This window comes from Pseudorca crassidens, chromosome 4, assembly GCF_039906515.1.
Source record: "Pseudorca crassidens isolate mPseCra1 chromosome 4, mPseCra1.hap1, whole genome shotgun sequence".
Classification (NCBI taxonomy): Eukaryota; Metazoa; Chordata; class Mammalia; order Artiodactyla; family Delphinidae; genus Pseudorca; species Pseudorca crassidens.
This window is the reverse complement of record NC_090299.1, coordinates 66,650,206-66,677,879: the sequence shown is the minus strand read 5'-3', so window position 1 is coordinate 66,677,879 and position 27,674 is coordinate 66,650,206. Positions and strand designations below refer to the sequence as shown.

The 27,674-nt window shown below is 39.7% G+C and overlaps 1 protein-coding gene across 7 annotated transcripts in view; it reads right to left on the bottom strand.

Annotated features, from left to right (window-relative positions):
* The window catches only part of GRXCR1 (glutaredoxin and cysteine rich domain containing 1), a 304,414-nt gene that overhangs the window by 88,213 nt on the left and 188,527 nt on the right, over window positions 1-27,674 (bottom strand). Inside the window, exon 1 of one of the 7 annotated variants that reach the window (XM_067735845.1) lies at window positions 20,549-20,941. The exons of the other annotated variants lie outside the window; for them this stretch is intronic. Within the exon in view, the coding sequence (XP_067591946.1) occupies window positions 20,549-20,932 (384 nt within the window). The 5' untranslated portion in view covers window positions 20,933-20,941. Of the gene's footprint in view, window positions 1-20,548; window positions 20,942-27,674 lie in introns of those variants that run through there. 7 annotated transcript variants of the gene reach the window in all.

Here is a 27,674-nt window from a genome sequence, read left to right as displayed (position 1 = left end):
TAGTTATCCATTTTATACACAGTATCAATAGTGTATACATATCAATCCCAATCTCCCAATTCATCCCACCCCTCCCTTTCCCCCTTGGTATCCATATGTTTGTTCTCTACATCTGTATCTCTGTTAGAGAATGTGGTACATATATACAATGGAATACTACTCAACCATAAAAAAGAATGAAATAATGTCATTTGCAGCAACATGGATAGACCTAGAGATTATCACATTAAATGAAGTAAGTCAGAAAGAGAAGGACAAATATCAATACCATATGATATCACTTTTATGTGGAATCTAAAATATGACACAAATGAACCTATCTATGAAACAGAAACAGACTCATGGACATAGAGAACAGACTTGTGGTTGCCAAGGAGGAGAGGGTTGTGGGAGGGATGGAGTGGGAGCCTGGGGTGAGCAGATGTAAGCTATTCTATATAGAATGGATGAACTACAAGGTCCTACTGTATAGCACAGAGAACTACACTCAGTATCCTATGATAATGGAAAAGAATACAAAAAACAAGAATCTATACATATGTATAACTGAATCACTTTACTGTATGGCAGAAATTAACACAACATTGTAAATTAACTATACTTCAATAAAAAAAAACAATACCCCTTATAATGACTCCAAAGGACATGAAATACTTATAAATCTAACAAAACATATACAGGACTTATATTTTGAAAACTACAGTTTGCTGATGAGAGAAATTTTAAGAGATCTAAATAAATGGAGAGACAGAATGTTTAAAAAAAAAAGGACAAAGGAGCTCTCTGGAGAAAGAAAAATAATGGAAAAAAATTTCAGATGGCAGATCAAAATGAAGGTCAAAATATTGGGGGACAAATGTTTTTTCATTGTTCTTTCATCGAACTGGGATGTTGTCAGTTTATATCATATAAAATAAATTAATATCCGCCTTGCAAATTTGCCGTGAGGATCGAAGAAACAGTATTTATAAGCAAGGTACCTAAGTTAATTTCTGTCAGTGTAGGCATTCAAAAAGCGTTGCTCTTATTCCTAATACTATTCCTTTAAATAATTTTTTAAACCTTGTTTATGACTAGCAGAATCAGGAAAGCTGGAACAGCATTGCTAAGAGGCTTGCTGAGAGAGGGTCTGCCCTGCTCTGCACGCAGAGAGCTGCTTTATCATCGTTCTCCTCAAATGGAAAATGAGTTCCACCTCACTACCTGCGGAGCCCGGAGGGGACAGCTTCCGAGGCAGGTGTGGAGGAAGAAGCTGTGGGAAGGAGCCCTGTGACTCCGTAGTCGCTGTGTTTTGTATTTTATTTTGTTTTTGATTTAATGTAGGAAAGCAGGAGGGAAAAAAATAAAGCAATATGCACTGTTTGGGGGAAGTTCTTTTCTGTTTTAGATGGCTCAGCCTAGGTCAAGTGTGGCACGCCCCTTTTTAAAATTACACAATTAGACCCTACTCTAGATATAATAGATAACTAATATAATTACACGTTTACTGCTATTAGTTAATAACAAATTGTTTACCATCCCTCATGTCATTTGAGGTTTCTGAAGTTCTAGTGTTAGAATAATGAAAGCCATCCGGTAAAAAGCTCTAGGCCTGAGAAAACAAGGATGGCATCCAGAAATCCAAAGGAATGAATACTGAAAAAAAAAAAAATTAGAAAGAAGTAAACCTGGAAAGACAGGAAAAAACAAAGACAGGCCAAAAAAAAAATGTACACAGATTATACTATAAGATCACTGTTGAAATGCTTTTGTATGGTTCAATGTGAGTCAAATTGCATAAAATAAAAATTAAGTCACATCAAAGCTCTTGGATAATGGTGTGGCAGGCACAGTGGCTTGCTTACCCAGCAGCTGTTTCCAACCCCAGGCTCCAAGCTCTCCTCTGCCACAGAGGCAATGCCATGACCTCACATTCCCAGCCTTCTATTAAGCAAACAGTGGCCATAAGACCCTATTCTAGCCATTAAATGTCAGAGAATGCTTCTGAGAAGTTTCTGGAATTCTCTTTTCTTTTCTGATGGGAGAGGCAAACCTACAAAGAACGTTCTCGTTTGCCACCCCTCCCTTTCCGTTTTTGGCTCTGGCCTGGCAGCCATCTTGGATCCATGAGGGAACTTCACAAATAAGCCAAGGATGATAGAGCAGAACAACAGGAACTGGGTTGTTTATCACCTTACCAACCAACCAACAACCTCAGCAACAAACAGCCTTTTCTAAACTTCTTCTGAACTGATAATAATAAACGTCTGTATTTTAAGCCATGTCTAGTAGTCTACTCTGTGGTTTATAGCTGAGTGCATCCCATAAAAATACAAATAATTCCCTGGATTAGTGTTGAAAGGCATGACAAGTCAATCCAGGCTACTACTAGGGAAGAGATGGAATCCACCTCTACCCGGAAGGAGCAGGCCAAGCTTTCAGGATGACAGGTGTTGTAGAGGAATGCTCAGACACAAGGCACGTGGGCGGCTGGCTGAGCTCACAGGTATGCAGCCAGGCTCGTAACCATGTGGCCTAGCAGCCACGGGAGGTTAAAACTAGAGAGTCAAAGACAAAAGGCCCAGGTAGGCACCAGAGCCAGGACAGGAGCTGCAGCAGAGGCACTGGCCTCAGGAAAACAGATTTATGTAGCAGAGGCTAAGCCAAGTTTAGAGGCAGCAGTTGAGATTCTCTGAAGGGAAGTGAGTGCAGCCAATAAAGCCTGCAGTACCACGACGTCTTTTCAGGAGTGGCCCAGGACGTCCTATGCGTCTTTTAAAAGATATTATGTGAGGGGAACAGGATCGCTATGAGACTTACAGAATTGGGTCAGATGCCCTGCCTCTATCCCTTTGTAAGCTCCTGAGTACTCACCATACTTTACAGTAACTGAGTTTGTCTTCCTCATGACTAGTTCCCCTGAGGACAGAAATCATGCTTTACTCATATCTGTGCCCTCATTGCCAAGCAGAGTACTTAACAACGATTGACTCACAGTTTGTTGGATGGATAATAAAGATAATAACAGTTTTATTGAACTCTTACAATGTGCCAGGCATTGTATAAGATGCTTTATACACAATAGTTCATTTATTTCACAAGAACTAGTCACTATCATTACCCCCACTTAACTGATGAGGAAACTAGGGTTTACAAAAGTTAAGTAAATTTCCCTAGAATATCCACCTAGGATATTCAGACTTTGCATCAGGAACCAGGCCATCTCCCTCCAGAGAATAGTGCTCTTACCCATTAATGGAGGGATCAAACCCGCATGCCCTGCATCAGAAGGCACAGTCTTAATCACTGTACCACCAGGGAACTCTCAGATTTCCTAATACTTTTTTAACTGAAAAATATGCATAACTGTATGCACTAAACCTACAGGTAAAAGCACCAGACACTCAGAGAGGCAAACTCCAGCCTGCAGGCTCCTACTGCTCCATCTGAATTGTGCTGGAAGCTTCAGGACTCTAGAAGCCCAGTACTGCTGAGTATTAATTCAATTGATTCAACATGCAATGTTGTGCCATGACTACAAGCTATCTCCTTCCCAGAGATCATAGTTACTGCCCTCAGATTGTAGGAATTAGGATGCATGACCTCTTCAGGACACATGACTCCCCTACTGATAAAAAGTTTCTGGCACTATACGAGTTATGTACAAGGATCATTTTTAAAGAACGTAGTAAGAGGAAACCCATGGAGTCCTCTAAGGCTGACATAGTCTATGTCACAAACACTTATACATCATTTGTCTCTCTCTTCTTTTCATATTAGATTGACTACTAGTTTAATTTTATTGGTTCCTAATACTTACTAAAATACACTTGCCACTTCATTAAGGATTCTTAATGTTCTTTAAATTTATTTCTTCACTCACTTGATATTACTCCATGCTGATAATGTGCCATGCTCAAAACTGTGTTCTGCTGACTCAGTGAGGTACGGAAGTATGGGGGCGTGGTATAACACCAGAGTCCAAAAGGGTTTCAACAGCCTGGACTAACACAATAAAATCATATTCTGTTGAACATAGAGTCTTGTACATATATACAGAAAGGAAACTAACAAAACAGTATCACATTAAATGAAAAATACATGTTTTATGGGACCGAAAGCTTAAACTTCATGAATCTTTTCATTGAGAAAAGATGATTAAGTGAGTCAAAAAGATAAGGTCTTCTTGGCAGAAATATTATAGAGAAAATTCAGGCATCTGATTAAAGGCTGGACACTAGTTGCTCAGTGGATAAGAGCTCAATCTCTGGAGTCAAACGTTCTGGTAGTTATATCACTTACCATCCTGTGACTTTGACGAAGGTACTCAATATCCGTGAGCTTGGACCAGTTTGCTTCTGCAGCTTAACAGACCACCCCAAACTGAGTGGAATACAACCATAAGCACTTATTGCTTGCTCATGAGTCTGAGTGGGGACTAACAATCTAGGATCTAGGCTAAGCTCTGCAGGGCTTGGCAAGTTGTTGTTGGGTCCAGGTCTGTTCTTTGTGTCTCTCACTCTTCTAGGACCAGCCAGACTTCTGTAGCATGTCCTTCTTTTGGTGATGGAAGGAGTGCAAGAGGCAGACCCCCCAAATGCAAGCATATTTCAAGCCTCTGCATGTGCTACATCTGTTACCATCCCATTGTCCAATGGGAGTCATGTGGCCAGACTAAAGTCACTCCTGTCCTCAGGTAGCCATGGCAGAAGTGTGTCAGTGTACTACAGGGAAAGGGAAAAAACAGCCAATAATTTAATCTTTGATTAATTTAATCAAAGCCCTAGTTTTCTCATAGACAAAATAAACTTACCACAGCTACGAGGTGTGCTAGGCAGACTAATAGCCACCCCAAAATGGCCATGCCCTAATCCCCACAATCTGTGAATACATTACCTTAAATGGCAAAAGAGATTTTGCAGAGTGACTATGTTAAGGATCTTAAGATAAAAAGATTAGCCTGGATTACTCAGCAGAGCACAATGGAATCATAAATATCTTTATAAGAGAAAAAGGGAAGTGGAAGAGCTAGAAAAGAGAGGTAACAGTGGAAGCAGACATCACACGAGCCAAGGAATGTGAGCCTACAGAAGCTGGAAAAGGTAAGGAATGGATTCTCCCCTAAAGCCTCCAGAAGGAACATAGCCCACTTGAAACCTTGATTTTAGCTCCCTAAGACTCATTTCAGACTTCTGACCTCTAGAACTGCAAAGCAATAAACTTGTGTTGTTTGAAGCCACTAAGTTTGTAGCAGTTTGTTTCAACAGCAACAGGAAACTAATACACTAGGTAATTATCATTGTTCAGTCCTTCCTAAATATGGATACTGCAGGCTGTATTTTTCACATAACCAGCATGACTAATCTGGATGCCAAAAGCCCCGCTTTTCATTTCAGAGGAAAATTATGAGTCCCGTATTATGGAAAAGGGGAGTATTTACTTGGGACCGTTTGGTGCAGGGGACTGCACCCAGAATCTTGGGACATGAGAGGACATCACTTTTGCCAGATGCTCCATAAGCAATGTGCTGATAGCTGTCAAAGGAAAGTGCTCAGGAGACAGCCATAAGGGGACATGTGAACCTGGCTCTACACCAAAGGCACCATGCAGGTGAGAAGAGCTGCTCTGCCAGCATGGGCTGCTTCTAGGGCCCCCGTAAGCAGGGTTGCCTGCAGCTTCTCCATGCTGACCCAGTTCGAATCCATGAAGCCCCATCCCCCAACCTCTAGACCCATCCACCTCTTCTCCCCTTCCTAAGATGACCCTCATTTAGTCTCCACTGGTTTGGGACTGTGACTTCTCCCTATTCTGTTTCCACGGACCTGTTAGAGCATAATTCCCCAGCGCCTACTCTTCTAACACAGACTGTCTCTTGCAAATCAATACCTTGGCTTTCGTTCCTCTATCCACCTGTGGACTAGTCAAGCTTTCAGAGTTTTCATATAATAAAGATATTTAATTTCCATATCATTAGTTACATAAAAGATACATAAAGGAGCAATTTAATTCTTTCATGGCCTAATTTTATTGTTTAAGAATCAATAAAATAAGGAATACTTCTCTAATTTGGTCTATTAACTATAGGGGAGAGTTACATGGACAAAAATTACATCTACTTCTTCCCTCCTAATGAAAGGTTCTAAGACATAAATAATTTGTCAGGGGGAACCTTCAAGATGGCAGAGGAGTAAGAGGTGGCGATCACCTTCCTCCCGACAAATACATCAAAAATACATCTACATGTGGAACAGCTCTTACAGAACACCTACTAAAGGCTGGCAGAAGACCTCAGACTTCCCAAGGGCAAGAAACTCCCCACGTACCTGGGTAGGGCACACACAAAAAAAGAAAAAACAAAGACAAAAGAATAGGGACAGGACCTGCACCTCTGGGAGGGAGCTGTGAAGGAGGAGAAGTTTCCACACACTAGGAAGCCCCTTCGCAGGCGGAGACTGCAGGTGGCAGAGGGGGGAAGCTTCGGAGCCACGGAGGAGAGCGCAGCAACAGGGGTGTAGAGGGCAAAGCAGAGAGACTCCCGCACAGAGGGTCGGTGCCAACCAGCACTCAGCCCGAGAGGCTTGTCTGCTCACCCACTGGGGTGGGTGGGGGCTGGTAGCTGAGGCTCGGGCTTCCATCGGATCCCAGGGAGAGGACTGGGGTTGGCTACGTGAACACAGCCTGAAGGAAGCTGGTGCACCACAGCTAGCTGGGAGGGAGTACAGAAAAAACTCTGGACCTGCCTAAGAGGAAAGAGACCATTGTTTTGGGGTACGCAAGGAGAGGGATTCAGAGCACTGCCTAACCGAGTTCCAGAGATGCACGTGAGCTGTGGCAATCAGAGCAGACGCCAGAGACAGGCAGGAGACACTAAGGTTGCTGCTGCAGCCACCAGAAGCCTGTGTGCAAGCACAGGTCACTACCCACACCTCCCCTCCCGGGAGACTGTGCAGCCCGCCACTGACAGGGTCCTGTGATCCAGGGCCAACTTCCTGGGAGGACAAATGGCGCATCTCAGGCTGTACCAACGTCACGACGGCCTCTGCCGCAGCAGGCTCGCCCCAGCATTCCATACCCGTCCCTCTCCCCAGCCTGAGTGAGGCAGAGCCCCCTAATCAGCTGCTACTTTTTTTTTTTTTTTTGGCTGTATGCGGGCCTCTCACTGTTGTGGCCTCTCCCGTTGCGGAGCACAGGCTCCAGACGCGCAGGCTCAGCGGCCATGGCTCACGGGCCCAGCCGCTCTGCGGCATGTGGGATCTTCCCGGACCGGGGCACGAACCCGCGTCCCCTGCATCGGCAGGCGGACTCTCAACAACTGCGCCACCAGGGAAGCCCTCAGCTGCTACTTTAACTCCATCCTGTTTGAGGAGAGAACAGATGCCCTCAGGCGACCTACATGCAGAGGCGGGTCCAAATCCAAAGCTGAACCCCAGGAGCTGTGAGAAGAGAAAGGGAAATCTCTCCAAGCAGCCTCAGGAGCAGCGGATTAAATCTCCACAATCAATTTAATGTACCCTGCATCTCTGGAATACCTGAATAGGCAACGAAAAATCCCAAAATTGAGGTGGTGGACTTTGGAAGCAACTGTAGATTTAGGGTTTGCTTTCTGCATCTAATTTGTTTCTGGTTTTATGTTTATCTTAGTTTAGTATTTAGAGCTTATTATCACTGGTAGATTTGTTTATTGATTTGGCTGCTCTCTTCCTTTTTAAATTTTATATATATATATATATATATATATATAATTTTCTTTCCATTTTCTCTTTTTGTGAGTGTGTATGTGTATGCTTCTTTGTGTGATTTTGTCTTTGACATTATCATTTGTCCTAGGGTTCTGTCTGTCCGTTCTTTCTCTGTTTGTTTGGGGGTTTTTTCTTGGGTTTTTTGTATAGTTTTTAGTGCTTTTTATCATTGGTGGATTTGTTTTTTGGTTTGGTTGCTCTCTTCTTGCTTTTTCTTATTACTTTTTTATTTTTAATAATTTTTTTTTTCATTTTAATAACTTTATTTTACTTTTTTCTTTCTTTATTTTTTTTCTTCCTTTTCTTCTGAGCCATGTGGCTGACAGGGTCTTGGTGCTCTGGCTGGGTGTCAGGCCTGAGTCTCTGAGGTGGGAGAGCTGAGTTCAGGACATTGGTCCGCCAGAGACCTCCCAGCCCCACGTAATATCAAATGGCAAATGGTCTCCCAGAGATCTCCATCTCAATGCTAAGACCCAGCTCCACTCAACGACCAGCAAGCTACAGTGCTGGACACCCTATGCCAAACAGCTAGCAACACAGGAACACAACCCCACCCATTAGCAGAAAGGCTGTTTAAAATCATAATAAGTTCACAGACACCCCAAAACACACCACCGGACATAGTCCTGCTCACCAGAAAGACAAGATCCAGCCTCATCCACCAGAACACAGGCACCAGTCCCCTGCACCAGGAAGCCTACACAACCCACTGAACCAACCTTAGCCACTGGGGACAGACACCAAACACACTGAGAACTACAAACCTGCAGCCTGCGAAAAGGAGACCCCAAACACAGTAAGTTAAGCAAAATGAGAAGACAGAGAAATACACAGTAGATGAAGGAAGAAGGTAAAAACCGACTAGACCAAACAAATGAAGAGGTAATACGCAGTCTACCTGAAAAAGAATTCAGAGTACTGATAGTAAACATGATGCAAAATCTTGGAAATAGAATGGAGAAAATACAAGAAACATTTAACAAGGACCTAGAGGAACTAAAGAGCAAACAAACAATGATGAACAACACAATAAATGAAATTTAAAACTCTCTAGAAGGAATCAATAGCAGAATAACTGAGGCAGAAGAACGGATAAGTGACCTGGAAGATAAAATAGTGGAAATAACTACTGCAGAGCAGAATAAAGAAAAAAGAATGAAAAGAACTGAGGACAGTCTCAGAGACCTCTGGGACACATTAAGCACACCAACATTCGAATTCTAAGGGTCTCAGAAAAGAAGAGAAAAAAAGGGACTGAAAAAATATTTGAAGAGATTATAATTGAAAACTTCCCTAATATGGGAAAGGAAATAGTCAGTCAACTACAGGAAGCACAGAAAGTCCCATCCAAGGAGAAACACGCCAAAACACATATTAATCAAACTATCAAAAATTAAATACAAAGAAAAAATATTAAAAGCAGCAAGGGAAAAAGCAACAAATAACATACAAGGGAATCTCCATAAGGTTAACAGCTGATCTTTCAGCAGAAACTCTGCAAGCCAGAAGGGAGTGGCAGGACATATTTAACATGATGAAAGGCAAAAACCTACAACCAAGATTACTCTACCCAGCAAGGATCTCATTCAGATTCAACAGAGAAATTAAAATCTTTACAGACAAGCAACACCTAAGAGAATCCAGCACCACCAAACCAGCATTACAACAAATGCTTAAGGAACTTCTCCAGGCAGGAAACACAAGAGAAGGAAAAGACCTACAATAACAAACCCAAAACAACAAAGAAAATGGTAAGAGGAACATACATATCGATAACTACCTTAAATGTAAATGGATTAAATGCTCCAAAAAAAAGACAGACTGGCTGAATGGACACAAAAACAAGACCCGTATATATGCTGTCTACAAGAGACACAATTCAGACCTAGGGACACATACAGAGTGAAAGTGAGGGGATGGAAAAAGATATTCCATGCAAATGGAAATCAAAAGAAAGCTGGAGTAGCAATTCTCATATCAGACAAAATAGACTTTAAAATAAAGACTATTACATGAGACAAAGAAGGACAGTATATAATGATTAAGGGATTAATCCAACAAGAAGATATAACAATTGTAAATATTTATGCACCCAACATAGGAGCACCTCAGTACACAGGCAAATGCTAACAGCCATAAAAGAGGAAATTGACAGTAACACAATCATAGTAGAGGACTTTAACACCCCACTCTCACCAATGGACAGACATCCCAAATGAAAATAAATAAGGAAACAAGCTTTAAATGATGCGTTAAACGAGATGGACTTAATTGATATTATTGGACACTCCACCCAAAAACAACAGAATGCACATTCTTCTCAAGTGCTCATGGAACATTCTCCAGGATAGATCATATCTTGGGTCACAAATCAAGCCTTGGTAAATTTAAGAAAATTGGAACCATATCAAGTATCTTTTCTGACCACAACGCTATGAGACTAGATATCAATTACAGGAAAAAAAATCTGTAAAAAATACAAACACATTGAAGCTACACATTTTGCTATTAAATAACCAAGAGATCACTGAAGAAATCAAAGAGGGAATCAAAAAATACCTAGAAACAAATGGCAATGAAAACACAATGACCCAAAACCTACGGGATGCAGCAAAAGCAATGCTAAGAGGTAAGTTCATAGCAATACAATCTTACCTCAAGAAACAAGAAACATCTCAAATAAACAACCTAACCTTACACATAAAGCAATCAGAGAAAGAAGAATAAGAAAACCTCAAAGTTAGGAAAAGGAAAGAAATCATAAAGATCAGATCAGAAATAAATGAAAAACAAAGGAAGGAAACGATAGCAAAGATCAATGAAACTAAAGCCTGGTTCTTTGAGAAGATAAACAAAATTCATAAACCACTGGCCACACTCATCAAGAAAAAAAGTAAGAAGACTCAAATCAATAGAATTAGAAATGAAAAAGGAGAAGTAACAACTGACACTGCAGAAATACAAAGGATCATGAGAGATTACTACAAGCAACTATATGTCAAAAAAATGGACAACCTGGAAGAAATGGACAAATTCTTAGAAAAGCACATCCTTCCATGACTGAAACAGGAAGGAATAGAAAATATAAACAGACCAGTCACAAGCACTGAAATTGAAACTGTGATTAAAAATCTTCCAACAAACAAAAGCCCAGGACCAGATGGCTTCACAGGCAAATTCTATCAAACATTTAGAGAAGAGCTAACACCTATCCTTCTCAAACTCTTCCAAAATATAGCAGAGGGAGGAACACTCCCAAACTCATCCTATGAGGCCACCATCACCCTGATACCAAAACCAGACATGTCACAAAGAAAGAACCCTACAGCCCAATATCACTGATGAACATAGATGCAAAAATCCTCAACAAAATACTAGCAAATAGAATCCAACAGCACATTAACGGGATCATACACCATGATCAAGTGGGGTTTATCCCAGGAATGCAAGGATTCTTCAATACATGCAAATCAATCAATGTGATACACCATATTAACAAACTGAAGGAGAAAAACTATATGATCACCTCAATAGATGCAGAAAAAGCTTTCAGCAAAATTCAACACCATTTATGAAAAAAGCCCTCCAGAAAGTAGGCATAGAGGGAACTTACCTCAACATAATAAAGGCCATATATGACAAACCCACAGCCAACATCATTCTCAATGGTGAAAAACTGAAACCATTTCCACTAAGATCAGGAACAAGACAAGGTTGCCCAATCTCACCACTGTTATTCATCATAGTTTTGGAAGTGTTAGCCACAGCAATCAGAGATGAAAAATAAATAAAAGGAATACAAATTGGAAAAGAAGAAGTAAAGCTGTCGTTGCTTGCAGATGACATTACACTATACATAGAGAATCCTAAAGACACTATCAGAAAACTCCTAGAGCTAGTCAATGAATTTGGCAAAGTAGCAGGATATAAAATCAATGCACAGAAAACTCTTGCATTCCTATACACTAATGATGAAAAATCTGATAGAGAAGTTAAGGAAACACTCCCATTTACTACTGCAAGAAAAAGAATAAAATACCTAGGAATAAACCTACTTAAGGAGACAAAAGACCTGTATGCAGAATACGATAACACACTATTGAAAGAAATTAAAGATGACACAAACAGCAGGACAGATATACCATGTTCTTCGATTGGAAGAATCAATATTGTGAAAATGACTATACTACCCAAAGCAATCTACAGATTCAATGCAATCTCTATCAAACTACCAATGGCATTTTTCACAGAACTAGAACAAAAAATTTCACAATTTGTATGGAAACACAAAAGACCCTGAATAGCCAAAGCAATCTTCAGAAAGAAAAACGGAGCTGGAGGAATCAGGCTCCCAGTCTTCAGACTGTACTACAAAGCTACAGTAATCAAGACAGTATGTTACTGGCACAAAAACAGAAATACAGACCCATGGAACAGGATAGAAAGTGCAGAGATAAACCCACACACATATGGTCACCTTATCTTTGATAAAGGAGGCAAAAGTATACAACAGAGAAAAAAGATAGCGTCTTCAGTAAGTGGTGCTGGGAAAACTGGACAGCTACATGGAAAAGAATGAAATTAGAACACTCTCTAACACCATACACAAAAATAAACTCAAAATGGATTAAAGACCTAAATGTAAGGCCAGACACTATAAAACTCTTAGAGGAAAACAGGCAGAACACTCTATGACATAAATCACAGCAAGATCCCTTTTGACCCACCTTCTAGAGAAATGGAAATAAAAACAAACATAAACAAATGGGACCCAATGAAACTTAAAAGCTTTTGCACAGCAAAGGAAAACATAAAAAAGATGAAAAGACAAGCCTCAGAATGGGAGAATATATTTGCAAACGAAGCAACTGATAAAGGATTAATCTCTAAAATATACAAGCAGCTCATGCAGCTCAATATCAAAAAAACAAACAACCCAATCCAAAAATGGGCAGAAGACCTAAATAGACGTTTCTCCAAAGAAAATATACAGGTTTCCAACAAACACACAAAAGGATGCTCAACATCACTAATCATTAGAGAAATGTAAATCAAAACTACAATGACGTGCCACCTCACACTGGTCAGAATGGCCATCATCAAAAAGTCTACAAACAATAAATGCTGGAGAGGGTGTGGAGGAAAGGAACCCTCTTGCACTGTTGGTAGGAATGTAAATTGATACAGCCACTATGAAGAACAATATGGAGGTTGCTTCAAAAACTAAAAATAACCGAGAGTCTGTCATACAGAGTGAAGTAAGTCAGAAAGAAAAAGACAAATACCATATGCTAACACATATATATGGAATTTAAGAAAAAAAAATGTCATGAAGAACCTAGGGGTAAGGCAGGAATACAGACGCAGACCTACTAGAGAACGGACTTGAGGTTATGGGGAGGGGGAAGGGTGAGCTGTGACAGGGCGAGAGAGAGTCATGGACATATACACACTAACAAACGCAGTAAGGTAGATAGCTAGTGGGAAGCAGCTGCATGGCACAGGGATATTGGCTCGGTGCTTTGTGACAGCCTGGAGGGGTGGGATAGGGAGGGTGGGAGGGAGGGAGATGCAAGAGGGAAGACATATGGGAACATATGTATATGTATAACTGATTCACTTTGTTATAAAGCAGAAACTAACACACCATTGTAAAGCAATTATACCCCAATAAAGATGTTAAAAAAAAAAACAAAACTAAAAATAGAACTACCATATGACCCAGCAATCCCACTACTGGGCATATACCCTGAGAAAACCATAATTCAAAAAGAGTCATCTACCACAATGTTCACTGAAACCCTATTTATAATAGTCAGGACATGGAAGCAACCTAAGTGTCCATCAACAGATGAATGGATAAAGAAGAAGTGGCACATATATACAATGGAATATTACTCAGCCATAAAAAGAAACGAAATTGAGTTATTTGTAGTGAGGTGGATGGACCTAGAGACTGTCATACAGAGTGAAGTAAGTCAGAAAGAGAAAAACAAAGACCATATACTAACCCATAGATGTGGAATCTAAAAAAGAAAAAAAAAAAAAGGTTCTGAAGAACCTAGGGTCAGGACAGGAATAATGATGCAGACGTACAGAATGGACTTGAGGACATGGGGAGGGGGAAGTGTAAGCTGGGATGAAGTGAGAGAGTGGCATGGACATATATACACTACCAAATGTAAAATAGATAGCTAGTGGGAAGCAACTGCATAGCACGGGGAGATCAGCTCTGTGCTTTGTGACCACCTAGAGGGGTGAGATAGAGAGGGTGGGAGGGAGATGCAAGAGGGAGGAGATATGGGGATATATATGTATACATATACCTGATTCACTTTGTTATACAGCAGCAACTAACACAACATTTTAAAGCAACTATACTCCCATAAAGATGTTTAAAAAAGTTTGTCAGCAGTTAGGTGAGATAATGAATTATTAGAAAAATAAAATTAAGCAAAGAGATCCAAATTCTTAGTTGAATAGATTTGTACACATAAATAAAATTTCCTTAACCAAGAATTTTTGGATGGTATTTTATTCTGTGTATCATTTTGAAAATTCCTTCCAGGCAATAATGACTGAGGGATTGATATTTTTTTTATAGTGTGTCAATTTATAGACTATTAAATGTTTATATTGCTTTATACAATATTCAGAATACTGGATTTAGGAGAATGATCAGAAATCTACAAGCATGAATAGGCCAGCCAGAGGATATTTGTTTAGTCCTACTCTTATACTGTTTTTACGAAGTTTGGAAACTTTGGGTGCTAATTCCCTAATTATGTGGTAATCATGGTCTGCCAGTAGAGTTCATTAAGTTGTTTCACGTCAGCTTGTGGAATCTGTGGGTTTGCTCAGCATGTTGTTCTAAAGTCAGAATTAAGATAGATTCATGGGATTTATCTTCAAGCAATTAAAACAAAGCTTCCACAAATTTAAATGTTATGATGATACAAGAATTCTGATAAGTTGACGAAAATGAGATATATTCCAATTTAGATATTTCTTGCACTAAGGAGAGAAAATTTTAATAAGATTCACAAGACTTGGATAAGTGAGTGCTAATGGTCAGAGTCACCATTCCTGACTTTAGGGGACTTGCAGGTAATCTTGGGAACAGATTACCTTTCAGTTCTTGGGCCCAGATCAGAATAACATTAGAAAGAAAGCAAGAAGAGGCTGAAGAAAGGAATCTAATATAATGATGGTCTAACAAGAGAAAGACTAAAACCAAGAAAAATATAAGCATTGGAGAAGTGAAAAATGGGTGGCAGAGGCTATGATAGGCCAACAAGAAAACAGAGGAGGGGAATTCTCTAGAGATGGGAAACAAAGTCAAGTGTGGTATCTGAATTCTTCCAGGAATCACTTTACACAACCATTCATTATACACTACTGAATATTCCATGAAGGCTGGAATTGGGTTTTATTCCTCACCTTATCTAGCATAGTGCCTGCTCCATAATAGATATGCAGTAAATGGTTATTAAATAAATGATTGAATGAATATTAAAGATAACTCACATCAGAAATAATTGATTGGAACAAGCTACCAATACTTCACCATGCAAACTCTATTCCTATTCAATACAGGAAATCTCCAAAGATAAAGAGATGGAAAAGAAGGAAATAACCACTAAGAGAATGTCACTGAATTCATTAACTCAAAGTAAGAATATTTATTGAGGTCCTAATTAGTATCAATGTCAAATGCTGTGATAAAGAGTAGCAAAGTGATGGTATGTGGAAGGTGGTCACAGTACTCTGTAGTTTACAACAATTCTTTAATTGTACACAAATAATATAGCAGTAGTACCAACTTATTTTTTGGTGCTTTTTTCTGCTTCTTGGATGACGTCACCTAATTTCTTAATGTAGCTTTCTGCATTGTTTGAAACTGTATCAAAAAATCCTAGAATTTCTTGCCTACTAAGCTAAGAAGGCAATATTCCATTAGTAGATGCTTGCTTTGATAGACTATTGCATAAGAATTTCCCTGGATAAATGTGATTTTAAATCCTACAACTTAATGTTTCATATACAGAAAAGAGCTCAAATTGTAATTAATTGATTAATAATGATACTACCTTATAGAGTTGCTATGAGGAATAAATATGTCAATGCACATAAATAATGAGAACAGTGCCTGGCATTCAGGAAGTACTTAAGCAGTGTTTACTATCATTCTTGCTGTTGTTTTTCCAGAGTGGTCCACATAAACCACTGGGACTAAAGAGTCAAGAGTATCGCTTCCTTTTTTCTGGAATATTATCTTATTACCAAAGCTAGATTCAGTGAACCAGAGATGGATAAGAAGTATGACCTGAAACTTCTGTTAATACAGATTAATGGCTGCGTGCTAAGGTCAGTAAGCAAAGCTGAGCAGCTGTCCTCCTTGAGTGAACCTAGCCATCCCCCTGCAGTCTCAACTCCTCCAATCTCATGACAATTCAATCAAATGATGTTATAGAAATGATGTTTTGATAAATTTTAAAAGTATAATTTAAAACTGGATAGAAGCTATTTAACTGCAGAAAAACCTCCCCTAGGTGAAGACTGAACATTCAATAAATGATAAATTTTAAAAGCTGCTAACCAAATGTTGAAGTTTCAAAAGACCAGATGATATCATAACATGATATATTTAGTCTTGTAAATCTTCATGTTTGTTATTATTATAACATTTCAAAAGGGAAAGTTGGGAATTTTATAGAGCATAGAGCATTATACTTTTAAAACGAACAAAGCCAAAACAGCAAAAGGCAGAATTCTAGCTTTGGGCCAAACAATTAATTTCCCTGATATTCAGTTATTTTAAAACAGACATCATCATCATAATAATATCCTGTTTATTTCACAAAATTTAGGGTACAATTAAGTAAAATAATGTCTGTAAAACCATTTGCATGATGTAAATTGTTCTGCAAGTGCATTATTATTTTTATTTTATTTGTCTTGAAATGTTAGAATGTTCATAAGTATGAGCACATGGCCAGAGGTATGCATGTACATACACAGATGGAGGTTAATGTCTAATTCGAGTTCTTAGAAAGGAGCCAGCAAATTATGGTATGTGCTGTAATTACCTTCCTTCTTTGCATCTATTTTTCTCTAATACAGTAATGTTAAATTTGCAGAAAGAGAGGGAACTAAAATTATGGAAATTATAGTACGTGATTCTAACAGAGTATGCTTACAAAGTTTGAGGATAAGGTCAAGAAAAGATTACCATCTGAAATGTAATCTCGTAAAAATAAATTAGAAAAAATTAATGACCTTAATTGTCTGTATCATTGACCCACCCTAAGAGACTTTGGAAATAATGTTGCTGCTAAGAGCAAGGTGTATCTCAAATTCAATCATGTGAACTGGGTGGAGAGCTATGAGCTATGCAGTCGTTTTGCAACTTGTCTTGCATGAGATAAAAAGGAATAATTTTTTAAAATAAAAAAATCTCTAAAATTTTCAAATAATGGGTAAAATTATTATCAGATAGAAACATCATTACAGTACAATTTCTTAAAGAGAACTAAAAAAGAACACCTATATCAGAGAATAATGGTAAGATTTCTGGCCCTGTTTCTAAACAAACTAGTGATGGATAAATTAGGATACCAACAGGAAACATGCCTATCAGTATACCTGTATTTATCTTTGGCTCAGGAAATACCCTCCTGGTGATCTACCCTGAACAGAAAAAAAAATCATAGATCAATACATATCTTCTTCATTTTCCTCATTAAACATTGAACACTAAGGAATATTTTTTATTAAAATTTCCTTTTACATCTAGGTCAATAATTCTCTTTACTGTATGTAAGAACAACCTAAACAGTTTCTAATACATGCCCATTTCCAGGCCATGACTAGATTCTAGGTTTTCAGATTTCCAAACTGGCCTCTCTTAAGCATTACATTCTTGTCATCTCTGAGAAAAATGAAAAAGTCAGGCATCTGAAAAGCCATAACTTAGACCAGCTCCAGGCTCTTGAGTGATTCACCAACGAACCACAGTCTATAAGGGCCACCTGATCATCCAGGTGACCTTTTCTCTCCTGGCCCATCAGTACCCTTCAAAACCTTGATTAATACTGCACATTCTCAATTACCCAGAATTCTATAGGGTAAATTAATTGACAAACGAAATGAAAATTTGTTCTGATGTCCCTTTTACAGACAACTTTCTAAATAAGTGCTGCTAAGAAGTGTAAACGTTTGGAGCAAATAATTTCAGTGACTACTCTCTGCACAGTTGAAATTTTTGCAAAGCACATGCCAATGTTTTATGAGACAGCAATAACATAATGGAAAACTAATAGAGAGGAAGCAAAGTGATTTACAGGGTCTTTGAAAGATATTATTTGTATTTAGGGCTCCCTCTCAAGTTTCAGATTGAGTGCTTTAAGATTGTGTAACCTAAAAGGGAAGAAAAACTTGACTGTTTCTTCAATCACAGTTCCTTTCTTCAATAAGATGGGCTGTGCATTGGAACCTTAATCAAATATCCAAGATATGACTCCTGACTCCTCACTTTTCCTCACTGAGAGAAATTGCTACATTACAGTTACATCTAGTTAAGTTTGCTGCTTACTTTCCAAGGAATTCGGAAAATATACAGAGATCCAGGGAAGAGTCACATCTGGCCCCTATATCACACTTAGGGGAGTAATTGAATGGTAACTTCTGCTTTTACCCCCCTGGGGATTCTCTGCTACTGTACTGTGGGATGCCTGTTGGTGTGCCCTACTCAGTCATCCTAAGACATATGCCTAAGATATTTGTCATCCGTTATGACATACACATCTCTTAGCAAGCAGCAAGTATCCAAGTCAGCTCTCAACATAACGCTGTGTAGATTGCACTGCACAACTCCAAGCGGTGCTGCTCACACAGTGATGTGAATGGAGCCCCTTAGAATAGTGCAGCTGGCAGCCTGATTCAAGGTAGGAGCTCCTTTAACATTTTATCCTGGAGAGATGGGAGAATATTCCCATGACAATGATGGCAATGATAATGATGATGAACACTAACGATGATGGCCCAAATCTGTGAATACCTACAATGTGCTGATTACTGTATAATTATTTTAAAAAAAGAATGACCAAAAGAAACTGATTAAATATCAGACTTTGAGGGACCTCTGCTAGAAACCATTATTGTTTTCTTAAAGCATGGGGTAAATGGAATGAGGTTAAATTACTAGAAAATGACAGATTTTTTTCGCCAAAAAAGGGTGGGATGGAATTATGCATAAAAATATAAGTAAATATTGTAACCTAATCTAGTACTAAATTTGGACTTTGGAAGTTCTTCTATTTCCTCCTTGTGAATTTATAGCAGTACCAGGATAAAGCCATAAGGAGGAAAAGCTCTTCTCTCATAGGTTTTGAAGATTTAAGATATTTACTCATAAGTGATGGGTTTCTTGAGAGATTTGAACAACAAATTCAAATCTAAGTACTAAAATTGGTACAGAAGTTTTGTAAATAATCCTCCAAATCATACAGCAATTGAAATCATGACAAGTTAAATTAATCACAAGAATGCAAACATTTTTAAACAATTGTTACAGAGTCTTGGTCTACACTTTAGCAATAACAATTTCTGCATTGGGTGGAACACAGAGGCCACTAAGATGAACTCAACCTAATGACTAGAAATCCACACAGGATTGCTTCCAACCTAGTAAAACATAGTCATCAGTTTCTGATTTTTGGTTCTCAACCCCCTCCCCTAATCTGTGAAATCCTTCTATAAATGAACTTTATATAGAATCCTTCTATAAATAAATTCTATAAATGAAAAAAACCTTTGCTTTTAACTGCTTTTATCCTTTGATTTCTTTTCTAAATCCTCATGATGTGACTTTTCCAAATACTTCCTTTAAGTGAAAAATAAGTGTCTTTGGTTAAAATCCCCACCACTCCCGTGTTGTTATATAATGTCAAGGCATTGAATAATTCATCACAAGAGATCATTTTATTTAAATATTGAGAATAATATAAAATTGTATTACAATGAAAAATACTGGCTTGCTATCTTAATGGTAGTGATTATGAATTCCATTCCTGAAATAATGATACCTGTTTTTAACAGAAAATCATTTCACCAATGCTTCCAGGCAATTTCAAAAACTTAACATAAGATCACTGTCAAAGGCCCAGGACCTGAATAATACATTCCTACATTACTGCGCAGAATCTATCATATCTTAAGGGCTAATTTTTTACTATAAAATCTGGATCTCAATCTGTACATTTATAGAATAACTTTTTCAAGTGCTGCTCTAGAGTTCTTAAGCAAATTAATGGAGAAATGCACCTCAGATGAAACCTGCAACCTCCCCAGGAATGGGAGGAAGTCTTTATATCTACATAACATTCCAGCTGAATCCAACTCCACTGAACGCAGTACTCAGCCTTTTCTGGTTTAAATATCTATACAAGTGATGATAAATGCTAAACTGGTGTCTTAAGGATGATCAACCAGAAATTAACTCCTAAGCTTTGCTCAAATGCTTTGAAGACTACAGTTTGTCTTCTTCCCTTCCTTGGCTAAGAAACAGATATATTGTTTTAGTCATTACACCCTAGAAGACGACTACTTAAATGTTAGGAATTTGGCTTTGAGAGGTCAATCTAGTTTGCTAAGCATATGACCTTATTTTTAATCAATGGCTGTTGAGACAATATCCTAGATGTAGAAGTGACTCATGAAGTATGTAGGAATCATGAATAAGAGAGGTTTGCTTTAAACTGGAGAACAGAGAGGTGTTGAGATGGTGAATTAGAAACAAAGATCAGGAAGGACAAAGTACAGTGACTTACCTCTAATACTTTGGTCAAATTGTTAAATAGAGCTTGTCCAGCACTGACTTTATATTTAACACCTCTGACTGTGCCATTTTTGCTTAAAATGTTGACTCTTCTTGTACCAAACCCCTTCTCGCTGGCAGCCCTTGCTAACACCAGCAAGTTATCCTGGTCATTCTCCTGCTCGTCCCCTTCCGATCCTATGTGGCCATTCTGCTGTCCATCAGACTCACTGAGTCCATCTATGCCACAGATACTGGCACATTCAGAATCCAAAGAGCCTGCCGGTCGCCCATCTTCATATACCTCCTTCAGAACTCGCCCACTGTGAGATGACGCGATCCGAAACCGGACTTTCCGTGACCTGTCATTTTCTGGCTTCATCTCCCTTTTTAGCATGGTCCCATCCACATAATAAGTTGTTCACATAATTCTGGTTCCCTGGTTACTGCATTAGTCCACTTTCCATATAGCAATACCAGAGCTTAATTCTAGTGACAGCAGCACTCATATGAAACTAACATCAAAACGAAAGAAGATTCCCAAGAACTTACAGTGCATCTCTGCTATTAATAATGAATGTGTGTGTGTGTGCTATGGTTACCTTTAAACTAAAACCTGCAAAGTGATCCCAGCCTTTAAATATTAAATAGCCATGGTGGAGGCTTTAGCAAGACAAGTGCAAGAAAGTAGCATGCAATGAAACAGAAAATAAGTCTGGGGCAAGGAAATGAAAGACTTGGACTTTGAAGCCAGTGGTGAGTGTTGAAAAGGACCTTAGCAGCAGAAATACCTCTAACAGCTCAGAATGGAGACCAGGGATAAAATATGGAATCAAATGTGTAGGATGGGAGGTGTCATAGTCTTCTCACAGTGCTTATTCCTTCTGTCTTTCATGCTCTTTAAAAAGGGCAGTGAACATATTACATGCCTGCATAGAGCTATCAATATTAGCTCTTATTAAATCATCAGTTAGACTTCATCCATATTGTATACGATGAATTTTCAATCTACACCTTCATCTTCATGCACAAGTAGTTTTACTGAAGAATAGCTTTTTAACAGGTTATAACAAGGAATATCTTTTCTTTTGTTGCTTTCCCACTTTTGCTAGCAGAAAACACTCCTCTCTTTGACAAAGGGAAAGGTTTTGGAAAGGAAACATGGAACAGCGAGGGAAGAATGGAAAATCCTCCAAGCCAGCCAGATCAGCCAAAGTAATCCAGGTGATCAACATTGATAAATATCATATCCAAATCACCCATGCATAGAGAAGGGTCTGCCTTACGCTGTGCTCAGTGGATTTTCTGTCACTTTGGCAAGCACCTGAAGAAGCTCCTAAGATACAAGGACATATTGGAACTTATACCATAGTAAGTGCCCCAACCTGTCTGAAACTCCAGAGGGAGGATACTCAGTTGGCTCTCATACTGAGTTTCAAGCTTTTTTTATCTTTGTAAGTCTTTACCTGATTATAAACTCAATTTATACTTACTTCAGAAAAAACAGCTTAAAGTTGAAAATAAAAGTCACAACTAACGTCACCAGAGATGTTAGTAATTTTGTGAAATGTCTTCCAGTGTATGAAGGTGAGATGCTCTGATGCACACATAACTACATTGCTCAGCCTCCTGCATTTAAGGGAGAGGAAGCAAATGCTTAGCTTTTGCCGAGGGGACGTGAGCAAAAGTGATGTGTCATTTGTGGGCCAAGGCAGTTGACAGACAGTGTCCTGTCCATGCTATTTCTCTTCCCACCTGCTACCTGGACGGCGCCAGCAATCTTGTCATATGCTGAGCTTGTCAGAATCACAGAGAAACTCACAGCCACGACCACTGCATTGGGCTACAAATAAAAGGAAGTATATGCTAGTGTAAGAAGATATGTGCCCTGATGTATAATATGCCCTAGATATTTATAATTCACACACCTGTCTTAAGCTAAAATAAAAAATTAAGCTTTTCTCTTCAGTGGATAAATCTTTGTAATTCATTTTTCATTCAGGCAATGAGTATCCCACAATCATCTACTGAGTGCCACCCAAGAGTAAGACATAGCTGGCGACTATAGCAAATATAAAGATATATAAAATTATGTCCCATACCTTCCATTGGTAACATAATGCTTAGACAAAATAGCTATAGTTCAACACAGTGTATTTTAAGCACATACAGAATCCCTCTTTCTTGAAATAACAAAATTTCTAGTCGTCGCCAATAAAACATTACGATCGCTATTCTCAACACTCTCCACTCTCATTTTGGTTACAATTTGTTCCCAGCTACTCAATGTGAACGCAGCACTTTCTAACTACTCCACTTGCCACCTTTTCCCAGTATCAGTTTATTATTCCCTACATTATAATTGCTTTGCCAGTCTAGCATCCCCCCCTTGAGCAAGAATTTCCTTCTTTTCCTTCAGAGGTATTCTTACCATCATTTATTCATTTAACAATATTTATTGGGCACCTACTAAATGTCAAAAAGTTGCTGGATCTATGCAGGTGAATGTAATAGGCATGATCCCTGCCTTGAGAGTTAGATAACATTCAATAAACAAATAAAGATAATAATGAAAACTGTAACAAGCATGACCAAGTGAAAAAAAGTGGATATAATCAGAAATGATATAAGGGAGCCTACTTTAGAAAAGTCACAGTAAGCCTCTCTGAAGAGAAGACATTAAACTAGGGTCTAGCAAAATTAGAAGAGATTGATTGAGGTGGGAAGGAGTAGCTGGAGATAGTTCCTAAACTTCAGCGGCAAGTGAAAAGGCCCTGAGGCAGAAAACAATAGGTTCGTTGAAAGCACTAAAAAAAGACAGAGTGGCCAAAGACAAGTATAACTCCCATTCTACAAAGCTCTTCTCAAAAGAGGGCAAGACTAGCGAGACCTTTCCTTCCTAACCTAACCCTTGATTTATGCTACCCCTCAAAACATGACCAAATCCCCATTAACATGATAAGCCATATTACCAATACAGAAATATTTCAAGTTTGTTACCAATGGGCATCTATTTATTTAAAATAGAAAGTTAAAAATTCCGGAAGCTATAGAGCGTCAAATGTTTCATTAACCAAACTAGAACTACTTTGGAAATTACCATGAATGATGTATTCAAAGAAAAAAATACTCCTTGTTCAATTCCCAGTAGAAACAATAACCTAGCAGCTATACCTAGGCCTGGATATTTCTTGTTGGCATTAGTTTTTTAATCAGAACATCTAATTATTTCCTTATTTGCAGAGAAAGTATGACATAAAAATATAATTATTCTTTTACTCATCTTGTCTCCAAATATTGCCCCACATACTATTCTGTGTGTGATTATCACTGCATGGTGAGAAGTAATTTTAACCATATTTCTAGCATTTGGAGCATAAGTTTTTAATCCCTTGGATCACAGTAAATATGTGCAAAATGTCTCCATTTGCTGCTACTTTACAGCTATCATATTCACTACTTTATTTTTTGGCCTTGCAGAAATATTGCCAGTCGTTGGCAAGGTAATGGTCTTTTCTCCAGCAACACTTGTCCCTGGAGAAGCAATAAATCATGACTCACTCCCCAAGTGCTGTTCTCAGAACTTCTGTTTGGATGGAAAGAACCAATCAATTTTTATTTTCTAACTACATTGGTGATTAGAAGGGAAAAAAAAAGATTTACTAACCATCAGTAAAATAGGAAAAACAAGCTACCCCTGAAACTTTTCAGCTTATAGAATATTGAACTTTTCTTAACACACATGAATTTGCAAATCAAAATTCACAGCTCAATTATTCATTTGAAGGGCAGAGAACTTCTAATCAGAAAAGAAACTCAGTGCATTAAAGAAAATATTCTTTGAAAACAGGACTATTATTTTATTATATAACGAGAAAGATGGATGATTTCTTAGTTTATAGATTAGTGGTTAAGAATGGGGGCTGTGGGTGTACACAATGCTGGGTTTAAACCTTGGATATGCCACCCCTAAGTGACCTTGAGCCTCAGTTTCCTCATCAGTCAAACAGTAGTTTTTATTGCATAGAATGTTTGGCAAGATTGACTAGAATGATATATATGAAGTGCATTGAATGCTGATCAACAGAGGGTAGCTATAAATCCCAAGTTACTTAAAATAGCTAAACATACATATAGTCATCCCTAGGTATCCTGGGGCATTGGTTCCGGGACCCCCATGGTTACTAGAATCCATGGATGCTCAAGTCTCTTATTAAATGGCATTGGGGGGGGGGGCTTCCCTGGTGGCGCAGTGGTTGAGTGTCCGCCTGCCGATGCAGGGGACACGGGTTCGTGCCCCAGTCCGGGAAGATCCCACATGCCGTGGAGCGGCTGGGCCCGTGAGCCAGGGCCGCTGAGCCTGCGCGTCCGGAGCCTGTGCTCCGCAACGGGAGAGGCCACAACAGTGAGAGGCCCGCGACCGCAAAAAAAAAAAAAAAAAAAAAGGCAGGGGGGGAGGAGTCAAGATGGCGGTGTGGGAAGATGCAGAGTTCGCATCTCCCCATAACTAGGGTGCCTGCTGGACACTGATGGGGGACCCCAATGCCCAAGGAGATGGGAAGAACCCCCAAGCGAACCAGTAGAGCGTGGGGGAACTGAGGGGGGAGAAGTGGAGGCTGGACAGGACCGACGCCTGAACGGTGGCTGAGAGTGGGGGAGGGGTTCCCATACCTGGGGGGACCCTCAGGGGCTTGGATCAGGGGGGAGCAGGCCCAGCATTTCCCCTGCCCAATCCACCGGGGAAGTCGGCCAGCTCTCAGGCCGGGTCCTACGCCCTCAGAGGTCCCCTCCGGGCTGGGTTAGTCCTGGGGGCATAGAAGGGAATCCAGGAGAACAAGAGAGGCAGGCAGGAGGGGCCCTCCAGGACCGGAGGAGTGGGAGAAGAGTGGAGGGCGTTTGCTCCACCCACTGGGGCCCTAAGCTCCCAGGTCGATCTCCCACTCTCCAAAGCTCACTCCAGGCTGCGTGGGCCCTGGGGGCATAGGAGGGAGTCCAGGGAGATCAGGAGAGGCAGATAGGTGGGACACTCCAGGATGGAAGGAGCAGGAGAGGAGCGGAGGGCGTTTGCCCCACCCACTAAGGCCCAGGGAGCCTGCTAAGTTCCCAAGCAGATCCCCACCCTCCAAAGCCCACTACAGGCTGAGTGGGTCCTGGGGACATAGGAGGGAGGCCAGGAGGCTTGCAGGAGGGGCTCTCCAGGACAGGAGGAGCAGGAGATGAATGGAGGGCGTTTGCCCCGCCCACTCGAGCCCAGGAAGCCTGCTGGGCTCCCAGGTGGGGTTGCCCACCCTCTGAGGCCAGAGGCCACTTCTGGTCTGGGCATGGGTCACTTCTGTTCTGTTGAGCCTAAGCCCCACCCCCCCACCCCCCCAACTTTTCCAGCCCTGTGAGTACTAAGCATAGGCCCTGCCCACCACCCAAACCTCACCCATGCATAGGCCATGCCCTCCACTGCCAAGGCCTTATCCACCATTTTTTTTTTTTTTTTTTTTTTGCCGCCCCATGTGTTTTGCAGGATCTTGGTTCACAAGCCAGGAGTAGGACCAAAGCTCCTGCAGTGGGAGCACCAAGTCCGAACCACTGGACTAACAGATAACCTCAGACCCCAGGGAATATTCATCAGAGTGAGGTCTCCTAGAGGTCCTCACTTCAGCACCAAGACCCAGCTCTACCCAATAGCCTACAAACTGCAGTGCTGGAAGCCTTAGGCCAAACAACCTAACACAGGAACACAATGCCACTCAAAAAAAAAGAAAAAAAAATGAGATGGCAAAAAAATATGTCACAGATGAAGGAGCAAGGTAAAAACCTAAAAGAGCAAATAAATGAAGAGGAAATAGGCAATCTACCTGAAAAAGAATTCAGAGTAATGATAAGAAAGAGGATCCAGAATCTCAGAAATAGAATGGAGGCACAGATTGAGAAAATACCAGAAATGTTTAAAAAAGAACTACAAGAGCTAAAGAACAAACAAACAGAGATGAACAACACAATAAATGAAATGAAAACTACACTAGAAGGAATCAATAAGTGAATAAATGAGGCAAAAGAATGAATAAGTGAGCTGGAAGACAAAATGGTGGAAATATCTGCCAAGGAGCAGAATAAAGAAAAAAGAATGAAAAGAATTGAAGACAATCTCAGAGACCTCTGGGACAACACTAAATGCGCCAACATTCAAATTATAGGGGTCCCAGAAGAAGAAGAGAAAAAGAAAGGGTCTGAGAAAATATTTGAAGAGATTATAGTGGAAAACTTCCCTAACATGGGAAAGGAAATAGTCACCCATGTCCAGGAAGCGCAGAAAGTCCCATACAGGATAAACCCTAGGAGAAACACACCAAGACACATATTAATCTAACTAACAAAAATTAAATTCAAAGAAAAAATATTAAAAGCAGCAAGGGAAAAACAAAAAATAACATACAAAGGAATCCCCATAAGGTTATCAGCTGATTTTTCAGCAGAAACTCTGCAGGCCAGAAGGGAGTGTCAGAATACACATAAAGTAAAGAAAGAGAAAAACCTACAACCAAGATTACTCTACCTGGCAAGGATCTCATTCAGATGACGGAGAAATCAAAAGCATTTCAGACCAGCAAGAGCTAAGACAATTCAGCACCAAACCAGCTTTACAACAAATGCTAAAGAAACTTCTCTAGGCGGGAAACACAGTAGAAGAAAAAGACCCACAAAAACAAACCCAAAACAATTAAGAAAATGGTAATAGGAACATACATATTGATAATTACCTTGAATGTAAATGGATGAAATGCGCCAACCAAAAGACACAGACTGTCTGAATGGATACAAAAACAAGACCCATATATATGCTGTCTACAAGAGACCCACTTCAGACCCAGGGACACATACAGACTGAAAGTGAAGGGATGGAAAAAGGTATTCTATGCAAATGGAAATCAAAAGAAAGCTGGAATAGCAATACTCATATCAGATAAAATAGACTCTGAAATAAAGACTGTTATAACACATAAGAAAGGACACTACATAATGATCAAGGGATCAATCCAAGAAGAAGATATAACAATTATAAATGTTTATGCACCCAACATAGGAGTACCTCAATACATAAGGCAAATGCTAACAACCATGAAAGGGGAAATCTACAGTAACACAAT